Genomic DNA, 11,145 nt, shown 5'->3' with positions numbered 1-11,145 from the left:
TAAAAATTAGAAGGATTTAATTCTCATAAAAAGAAAGTTACAAAGTTTAGAAAGAGAAAAATATAGCACAGCAATAAGTCTTGAAAGGTTACAAGCAAACAATTAAACAATTAAAATAAGTGAAAAAGCTTATTTCCCCAAAATAGCGTGTATGTGTGAATCTGTGTGTGTGTGTGAGAGCAACAGGTGTCCGTGCAAGAATGCTCTGCCTATGTCATGAAACAAAGCCATTTTATAGGTTGACTCTTCATAGAGTTACATTGTATCCTAAATTTACCATTCTAACAGACATATATGGTTAACAAGTAAAATCCCTTACATCATGGTTTTCTAAGTATACCTTATTTGTAAAGCTAATAATAATATGCTGAGAAGGAGGATTCCTAACCTTCCCAAATGCTATTGTCGTCTCAACCTGTCAAAATTGACACTTCAACACAAGTGCTGCCCTTGCATGGTCCTTGAAATACCCTATCCTACTAAAAAAGTGTTAGTTTTATTATTTTACAATTTCCAGCCTCTGTAATTTTCAGGTTTGTCATCAAACATGGTGAGGCCTGTCCTAGTGAGTTCTCTGCGAAGGATGTACTTGGCAAACTGCGACATGTCTGTTTTCAGACTTTGGGTATACAATTGCAGGCGGAACAAAGTTAGTTGCAGTAGCTGGTACATTGACGTTGAGTGACTTGGGAACATAAGATGGTGCTGAGGCGTTTAACACTGGAGCTGGTGTATGGTCCAAAGGTGTGTTGGCTTGTAGCCGCATAATAGTGGATTGGTTAGAGGGTGGCAGGTTAGTGCGATAGTGTGGTAGGTAGTTTCTATTCGTACCCGTTTCTGCCACTTGAGAAGGTGTAATAGATGTAGAGACAACACCTTGGTTGAGTTCTTTGGCTGCTATGACAGAGTGATGGAGTTTTGATGAGGTCTGTGATGACACTGATGCATAAGATATAACAGAGTGACGGCTACTGACACTTCTTTCATTGTCACTTACAGCCTGCTCTAAGACTCTTAGTCTTGCCATGTCTTTGGCGTGCTCACATTGCTTTTCTAAGACTTCTATTTCTGCTCTCTTCTTTGCAGTCTCAGCTTTCTTCTGAGCAGCCTCAGCTTCCCTCTGTGCAGTCTCAGCTTCCATTTCCGCTTTCTTCTGAACAGCCTCAGCTTCCCTCTGTGCAGTCTCAGCTTCCATTTCCGCTTTCTTCTGTGCAGCCTCAGCTTCCCTCTGTGCAGTCTCAGCTTCCATTTCCGCTTTCTTCTGTGCAGCCTCAGCTTCCCTCTGTGCAGCTTCAGCTTCCATTTTTGCTTTTTTTCTGGGCGAAAACTGCCTGGATCCGTCGTGTACTCCATTTGCCGGAGGTGCCCGCCGGATCCGTAACACCGCAAGTGAACCGAAAGCATTTGAAGACGGATCCGTCTTCAAAATGCGTTCAGTGTTACTATGGCAGCCAGGACGCTATTAAAGTCCTGGTTGCCGTAGTAGTAGTGGGGAGCAGTATACTTACCGTCCGTGCGGCTCCCGGGGCGCTCCAGAATGACGTCAGAGCGCCCCATGCGCATGGATGACGTGATCCATGCGATCACGTCACCCATGCGCGTGGGGTGCCATGACGTCACTCTGAAGCGCCCAGGGAGCCGCACGGACGGTAAGTATACTGCTCCCCCGCTCCCCACTACACTTTACCATGGCAAACTGGACTTTAGCGTCCTGGAAGCCATGGTAACCATTCAGAAAAAGCTAAACGTCGGATCCGGTAATGCGCCGAAACAACGTTTAGCTTAAGGCCGGATCAGGATTAATGCATTTCAATGGGCATTAATTCCGGATCCGGCCTTGCGGCAAGTGTTCAGGATTTTTGGCCGGAGCAAAAAGCGCAGCATGCTGCAGTATTTTTCTCCGGCCAAAAAACGTTCCGGTCCGGAACTGAAGACATCCTGATGCATCCTGAACGGATTTCTCTCCATTCAGAATGCATGGGGATAATCCTGATCAGGATTCTTCCGGCATAGAGCCCCGACGACGGAACTCTATGCCGGAACAAAACAACGCAAGTGTGAAAGAGCCCTTACTTGCTGGCTGGAGTATACAGGCTTGTACATATATACTGCTATATTCCAGTGTCCATATACATCTCACTATACAAGCATAGCTAGCAAGGATCCCTTGAAAGATATTTTGCAGATCTTGTAAGAACCCTTCACAGATTTTTTTGACTGTTCTGCCTCTCCAGTCTAAGCATTACAATGTGATCTATGAACTTACAGTTCTGCTGAGATGGCGATAACCATAATCTTAGGTGAATTGGCTGACAGTGACTCGATCCAAACGACACCTTGTAGATCGTGAAGAAGTTTATTCCAAACTGTGCAGATCATACACCGATGAACAAATGGATAGGTCAAAAAATCATGCAGTGAGCAGCTAACAGAGCAAGTAGCTGAGATGAGGGGTGAAGCCAGAATGAAGAAGAGGGGAGGAGACAAGAGAGAGAGCAGAAGCTAGGGGAAGAGAGAAGGGACACACACAAGAAAAGTCAAACCATGCATGTGTAACATGATACTGCCACTGTCCCTGCCTCTTTCTTCGCAAATGTCCCTGCCTTTGTCCCTTTCTCAGCCTCAGATCTGCCCCCCAACTCTATCAGCCTCAAATCACCCTCCTATTAGACCCCCCCAGCCTACATCAGCCTCAGATCAGACCCTCCCCAGCCTTAGATCAGACTCCAGCCTCAGATCAGACCCCCATCAGACCTCCCAACCTCAGATCAGACCCTCATCAGACCCCCCCAGCCTCAGATCAGATTCCCAATAGGCCCCCCAGCCTCAGATCAGACCTCAGATGAGACATTTAAAATAAATAAATAAATTTGCCTCTCCAGCTCTGGACGGCGCAGCCACTTGGCAGATTCTCTTGCCCTCCCTGGTCTACTTCCCACCACGATGTACTGTGACCTGACAGCACACAACGTCAGTTCATAATGCGCATCTACATGCTCTACGTCCTGACACTGTACGTGTCAGGACACAGTGTGGGGCCGGAAGATGATGAGGGAAGGTGAGTACAGCTAGCAATGCGCTGTTCTCACCTTCCTGTGCCTCACCTTCACAATATGTTCTGGCAGGGGCCATGGTCCACATTAAATGGTCCCGCGGGCTGCATACGTCCCGTGGGCCAGAGGTTCCCCATCCCTGCCTTACAGCTACTCCCCTGATAATATTGGAAGTTGATTATTGGAACAGCTATATAGGATTATTTTCATCAGCACATATAATTCTAACTCGCCAACAATTTTGTAGCTGCTCAGATGCATCCATACATTTTGATCCTTTGATTATGGATAGCAGGTCATGTGATCTCTAGTCTGACCTCCAGTCTGAGGCTTGCTGTCTCTCTCCTGTGTGGCTGACATCCTGTGAACTACAAGATTACAGCATCATTTATCAGATCCCTCTGGAGAGCTCCCTCCCCACCAGCTACTCCACCTTGTCTTCTGTATGTCCCTAAACATATCATGGTGCTGAAGATATCATCTCTACATTATCCATTACACTAGAGTCTAAACCTTTGCTCTTCTAGTGTAATGGATAATATAGAGATGATATCTTCAGCAGCATGATATGTTTAGGGACATACAGAAAGCAACAAGAGTAACTGTGAAAGACGAGACACAGGGGATATGATAGAAACTTTTAAATACATAAAGGAATCAACAAGGTAAAAGAGGAGATAATATTTAAAAGAAGAAAAACTGCTACAAGAGGACATAGTTTTAAATTAGAGGGGCAAAGGTTTAAAAGTAATATCAAGAAGTATTACTTTACTGAGAGAGTAGTGGATGCATGGAATAGCCTTCCTGCAGAAGTGGTAGCTGCAAATACAGTGAAGGAGTTCAAGCATGCATGGGATAGGCATAAGGCCATCCTTCATATAAGATAGGGCCAGGGGCTATTCATAGTATTCAGTATATTGGGCAGACTAGATGGGCCAAATGGTTCTTATCTGCCGACACATTCTATGTTTCTATGATGGGGACGGATCTTTGTTTTTGTATGGCAGACCAATTTTGCTAAATTCTTATTAAATCCTATTAGTTTAGAATCAATTTGCTCATCTTTACTCTGAAGGTATTAATTTCAGGGACTCATTGTATAAACTTTAGATAACGAGTCCCTGAAATTAATACATAATTGGTCTGCCATACAAAAACAAAGCTTATGCGATTAGTTTCAGATAAATCACTTGAAAACCGTGCCCAGTGCGTTTAATGTTAGTATTAGCAGGGAAAACCATGAAGAAGGTAGAGGACTGTGGATAACATGACACTGGGAGGATGTGGGGAGGGGGCAGAGTCTGACAAAGAACGATTATAGACACAAGTCACTAACGTAGTGTGATAGGAACACTAAAGAGGCAGAATTCCTCTAGGGAAAGTATTAAGGGAGTGAGGGGATGCTCAAACTGTGCTTAAAGTGGTTGTCCCACCTCACTTGTTCAGCTTGTCTGGCAGCCTGCTCTGCACTTTATTTTCTGATTTCCTACCTCCAAGGCTGGGCCCCCACCCTGGCTTTTCGTGACATCACATCTGCTCCTCAGCCATGTATGCTCACTTCCTATGCTTGTCTGATTAGGGGGGCGGGGCGGGCTATCATTCAGACAGTCTGAGCCCACCCAGCCTTAGAGTCAGTAAACCAGGTTTATTTGGTCTCCTTGATAAGAAAGTGTGGTGGCTCAGTTTTTAGAGTGCATGGGTTTATCTATTGGATTCTACAGTGCAGCCAGGCTTTTTTTTAATTTCTGCCCATTTGGATTTTTTTTCCAGCTACCCACTACATTGTGTGCAATTTTAAATAGTGGAATTAGAAAGCGCAACTTTTCCTACAAAAAACAAGCCCTCTTAAGGCTATATGAACGGAAAAATAAACCCTCAAAGGTTAAACACGTTGCATTATAGCACAAACATGGTACAGTAACAACACCAATTTTATATCCATATTATTAAACACATAGTTCAAAGACATTTTACAACAAACGCTGCATTGTTATATTGTGTTAGTGGACATATTAGTTCATCAGACTGTGTATTTCAAAGACATTTTAGTACACAGTTTTCATTTATTTCCCACTGATATTAAACGCTTAGTTCTAAGACATTTCACTGCATTCTTTATAAAGTAAATTGTCAATACCAGTGTGGAGTGTGTTTGTAGAAGTAGAGAGACATTTAATTGTGACACTGTCTTTAAATTACAAAAAACACAGTTGCCATTTTGCTTTTACTGTTAAATATCTGTCTGTACCAAACCCCTGACTTTTCATATATAGGCCTCATAATAAAATGTCTGATAAATGGAAGAGGGAAAAATGAAAGACCCACGCCTCGTCCTCCCAGAGTCAGAATGTATGTAATACCAGCAGTATCAGTACCTGCCAGGAGTAGTAGTAGTAGTTGGCCACAGTTCTCCCTGGCTCCTAATATTATTGAGGACACAGAGGATGGAATTGTGGACTGGATGGCTCAGCATTTAGACTACAATGAGGAGAAGAGTCCGGGGAGAAGGAGCACCCCATGCATAGCTGTGCTTGTGGTGGTAGGAGTAGTGGCACCTGTAGCTGCACTGGTGGTGGTAGGGGAAGTGGTAGCAGCAGTGGAACTCAGGGCAAGTATAAAGCAGGTAATCTGGAGGGGGCTAGGAAGCCCATGATGACATATCACAGTTTTCATGTCGGGAAGTTGAGGACTATTACAATGATTGTGTGTTGGACATTATCTGGGAGCTAGATCAGAGTGCTGAGAATAAGGTAACATCAGAGGAAGAGGATGGTGGCAGTGACAGCAATACAGAGTAAAGGCAACATACAGTTAGAACCTCCCAAAACCTGCCAGGGCCAGATGCTGATGATACTGTGGTCGCAGGCTGAAAACATCCCAGACCTAAAACAAGCTTGGCTGCAGCTAGCTCTGTGTGAGCAAGTATCTCATGTCTGGCAGTTCTTCTCCACGGTGCTGGAAAACAAAAGCAATGCCCTGTGCAAGATCTGCCAGATTACAATAAGCCAATGGAGTGACAGAGGTGTCTGCCAGCTACCACAACAAGAGATTCCTCCTTCTCCCGGTCTCTTTTGCGGCAGCCAGGCAGCATCCACATGCAGTACTGTGTCCAAGTCATCATCAGTTACTGCTTCTCCTGCTCAGACTATGCCTCCTCCTATTCTGTCCCACCATCAGCCATTGATAATGGAATGTGTGGCCAAGAAAAAACTCTGCTTGCACAAGTTGCAGGTGGTGCAGTCTCTGTGGTACCACTTTGTGGATTCTGTTGCCCTTAAGGGGCTAATGGCATGTGCTCAGCCTCACTAGAAGTTATCTAGCTGGCTTTAAAAAAAACAGCCATCCATGCTTTGTACTCTCAAGTGGCGGTGAATGTAGGCCACTCCTTGCAATTCTAGCTGTGCAGCAAGGTGCACACAATGGACACCTGGAGCAACGGTTACGGACTGGAACAGTTCATGCCTTTCACAGCCCATTAGATCAATGTTTTTTGCAGCGAGGCAGCACTGTAACAAGAAGGCCAGGTCCTATTGATACCTCCACGTTTGTTTTGACACCAGGCACTTATCGGCCTCCTCCATGGATATCCTCCTGTCCTAAACAGAAGCAGGGCAGAACATCGCTCCCACTCCTTCTTCCTATCATGAGAAGCGTTGCCATGCCGTTTTAGAGCTGATCTCCCTGGGTGATAGTAGCCACATAGCCAAATACTTTCTAAAGTGCATCAAGCAGCAAACAACCGCGCTGGCTGTCTCCTCACCTAACTCCAACTGGGCAAGGTGGTCAGAGACAATTGCAGGAACATTGTGGCTGCTTTGTGTTTGGGAGAAATAACACACGCTCCCTGAATGATGCATGCGATAAATCTAGTCGTGCAGCGTTTGTTAAAAAAAAGTACAGTGGCTTTTATAAGGTACTAATAATAGTAATAATAATCATATAATATAATCGTAATCAGTTTGCATGTCTCCTGTCCTTTTACTATAAACAGTGATAGCAGGGTGTTCTAGTGGTGATAGATAATCTCACCTCTCCTGTGTTCTCCCCTGTCCCTTATACTACGTACAGTATCTTCATGCCTGCAGTCATCCCAAAACTGGTAGACAGAACAGGAAGACAGCATTAAAGGGTTTGTTCAGGAATAAGTAACTTTTCACATGTGCCCGCAGCCTCTACTATGGAAAGAGTCATACGTACCTGCTACCCTTAGCTTTGGTTATGTGTGCCAGCTCCTGTGTGTCCATCTTCCAGTAAATGTTGTTTGCTCCCTCGCTGGCACAGGCATGGTCACCTGCTTTACTGCAGCCAATGACTGGCTTCAGTGGTGATGTGTTTCTTGTGGACGTTTCACCCCTGAATCCAGTCATTGGCTGCAGCAGAGAAGATGATTATGCCCATTCCGAGGAGGTAAATAAGCCACGGACCGAAAGAACTTTGACTTACTGTCTTCACAGTTCTGGGGCGGGCCAGCAAGGGCAACAGGTGCACAAACAATGTAATGTTATATACACACAATATAATGTTAGGGAGGGAATATAAGGGCTACTCTCTCTGCATTGCGTTGGAATAATGAAGCAATCAGATTGGATTTATACAGGAGACCTGCAGATATTTGGGTCAGATAACTCCTGCTGTCCGGTCATTTTTGGTCATCTTTTTAGGTCATATAAAACCTTCCACGCGACTTCTCCAACCGTCTGATGACTTCTACAATATTTCTTTCACAGCTTCTGAATCCGGGTGAAGATCTGAACAATATTAATCCTACAGAGACATATGTGAGGGGTGATGAGCAGAGTACAGAGGACATTCCTACAGATAACCGCCCAGGTGAGTAGTGACCACTAAGTAAAGCAGAGAGGTCTCTAAGATTCTACTGATAAAAAAAAATAGATATATTGTGCAATGTGGGAATAATGACATTACAATTACAATTATTATTATTATTGATGAGTATATATGAAAGTATAAAGGAACAAAAATAAATATCACATACGGAGAGACTTGTACACAATAATAATTACTAATAATAATAAAGTTACTCCCAAGACCATTTGGTAACTAAATCACAAATTTCAATCCCTCTACAGTACAGTGTAGTTACTATACAGAGGTCTTCTCATGTCTCTCCGGACCCTGTCTTTGCTCTGGCCCCTCCAGGTTTCCTCTTCTGTAGCACTTTTCTCTTCTTCTTTTCTCTTCTGCTTCTTCCTTCCTTCCTTCCTCGTTAACAGCCAGTCCTAGCATTGTCTAGAATATGGCTTGGACACATCTTTTTGGTTGTTCCTCATGGTTTTCTAGCAATTTTCAGTGAACTCTTAAAGACTGATAGAAGCAGCTGGAATGTTGGGATTTTCCAGCATTTTCCTGCCCCACTAGCCATGTACCACCTACTGGACAATTATTAGCCATGCTTTAGATAATTGACAACTACAGAACCTTTGATATGCTCATGGACCGTTGTCCACATGAGAGCCGCGGCCCGGCTCTAACAGCTCGGACTGACAGCAGTGCTGATCTGGGCTGTTAAATACTTTACATGCTGCGGGCAATGGTGCCTGCCGCATGTAAAGTGCTGACAGAGGTAGCGGACTCCCTCTGTCTCCCATTGGCACCCCCTAAATGCGATTGCGGAGTGACGATGTGTGTGAAGGCTGGCTGGGGTCTCATGTAGGCCCCAGACTAATTTTGAGTAGTTTCCAGCAGTCTGCGCCTCTCTGGCGAAGCTTGCTGGTCAATGTGGTGCCAATATTCAAAAAGGGTCCAAAAACAGAGCCTGGAAACTATCGGCCGTTAAGTTTAACATCTGTTGTGGGTAAACTGTTTGAAGGTTTTCTGAGAGATGCTATCTTAGAGCATCTCAACGGAAATAAGCAAATAACGCCATATCAGCATGGCTTCGTTAGGGATCGGTCATGCTAAACTAATTTAATCACTTTCTATGAGGAGGTTAGTTCTAGACTTGACAGCGGCGAATCAATGGATGTCGTATATCTGGACTTCTCCAAAGCTTTGACACTGTACCACATAAAAGGTTAGTATATAAAATGAGAATGCTCGTACTGGGAGAAAACATCTGTATGTGGGTAAGTAACTGGCTCAATGATAGAAAACAGAGGGTGGTTATTAACGGTACACACTCAGATTGGGTCACTGTCACTAGTGGAGTACCTCAGGGGTCAGTATTGAGCCCTATTCTCTTCAATATATTTATTAATGATCTTGTAGAAGGCTTGCATAGTAAAGTATAAATTTTCGCAGATGACACTAAACTGTGTAAAGTAATTAACACTAAAGAGAACAGTATACTACTACAGAAGGATCTGGATAGATTGGAGGCTTGGGCAGATAAGTGGCAGATAAGAATAATATATATTAAGAAAAGCTCTACCAGCAAACTACTGGAGCCCAGCCTGTCAGTAACCAACTGAAGAAAGAGCAAATATAGTAATAATATAGGCTGGCTCACAGTATTTTTGCATATAAATGTATTAATACACTTAATAACACAAAAACCAACTTAGTGCCGACATATCAGCATAAATACATTAAATAGGTTTATAAAGTGCGGAGCTCGAGCACAAAACCTAAACAGCTGGAGTACTCCAAAATAGATGAGACCTTATGGCTAAAGTGTGGCTGCAAGAATCATTCAGTTGTACCACTCAAATGTCCGTAAAATTGTATGCCGATTTACCAGTTTGTTGGAACCGGAGAGGTTCAGAAGGTGTCCTTATTGCAATCTCCTGCAAGGGAAACTCTGTGCTCAGGTGCTGTTTAGCAATAGTAATTGCACTGCTTCCGATCAATGACGCTCCACTTACTTTTCCTTGCGGAGCAAGCTTCCGACCTGTTCTCACAGCGTCCCACGTGACCAGCTAGATGGTAATTTGCTGGTTGATGACGTAGGCGCTTGGAGCCGTCGGGTTAGCGGAGGCTGATACGGCTGAGTTCGTGATTGTTTGAGCCCGTCGGATTAGCGGAAGTTAGTACAGCAGAGTTTACTTAGTACTGTTCGGCGAAGTTGGATATGTCCACATAGGTTTAGACCACCTTATCAGTAATTGGCAGATAGGATCTTTAGAAGTGGTATAGAATATCTTCCAATAGTTGAAAAAGTTATTTTCTTGCGCATTTATGAAAAAAACGCACCAATAGCCAGGTCTTAGTCCACACTAGACGCGTTTCGGAACTATATTCCTTCCTCAGTAGATGTGAGATGAGGAACAACCAAACAGCATTTTTTTTGCCTTCCTCTGGATCAACTTGCAGGATAACAGGCTGAACTGGATGGACAAATATTTTTTTTCAGCCTTATGTACTATGTTACTAATGTCAGAATAGCACTGACATTTAAATGCAATGCACTATAGGGATAATGCATTGCATTTTAAAATCAATCAAAAAGCTGTCTGTTATAGTCCCCTTGTGGGACTATTAAGGGGGGGGGGGAGTAACAAAAAAAAAATATTTTTTTCTTGTACGCTTTTTTCCATTGAAAATAATCTTTTAAAGGGTTTCTATCACTTTGTTTCACCTATTTAGCTTTCAGACACTAGCGATCCGCTAGTGTCTGCTTTATCTAACCATCCTAATATAAGAGCTTATTGTCCTGCCGTTTAGCTAAAAAAATAACTTATATAGATATGCAAATGAGCCTCTAGGTGCTATGGGGGCGTGATTAGCACCTAGAGGCTCCGTCTACCTTAACAAACTGCCGCCGCCCAGCGCGTCCCTCCAGCCCGCCCATCTCCTCCGGAATGCGATGCTCCTCGTATTCGGCGCATGCGCAGTGAATGTCTGATCGCTTCCCTGCTCAGACATCTCCACTGCGCCTGCGCCGATGACGTCATAGTGCTCCGAGGAACAGGCGCAGTGGAGATGTCTGAGCAGGGAAGCGATCAGACATTCACTGCGCATGCGCAGAACAGAGACGCGCACGGAGAGGATCGCTTCAGCTGGAGATGGGCGGGCTGGAGGGACGCGCTGGGCGGCGGCAGTTTGTTAAGGTAGACGGAGCCTCTAGGTGCTAATCACGCCCCCATAGCACCTAGAGGCTCATTTGCATATCTATATAAGTTATTTTTTTAGC

General features: G+C 44.2%; 1 protein-coding gene across 1 annotated transcript in view; it reads left to right on the top strand.

Annotated features, from left to right (window-relative positions):
- The first annotated feature begins 7,738 nt into the window (after window positions 1–7,738).
- The window catches only part of LOC121005745 (zinc finger protein 729-like), a 456,628-nt gene continuing 453,221 nt past the window's right edge, over window positions 7,739–11,145 (top strand). The window contains 1 exon segment of the mRNA XM_040438514.1: window positions 7,739–7,883. Coding sequence (XP_040294448.1) covers window positions 7,754–7,883 — 130 coding nt within the window. The 5' untranslated portion in view covers window positions 7,739–7,753.

The sequence above is a fragment of the Bufo bufo genome, chromosome 6 (assembly GCF_905171765.1).
Source record: "Bufo bufo chromosome 6, aBufBuf1.1, whole genome shotgun sequence".
In the NCBI taxonomy this organism is placed as follows: domain Eukaryota; kingdom Metazoa; phylum Chordata; class Amphibia; order Anura; family Bufonidae; genus Bufo; species Bufo bufo.
This window is presented reverse-complemented; position numbering and strand designations above follow the sequence as displayed.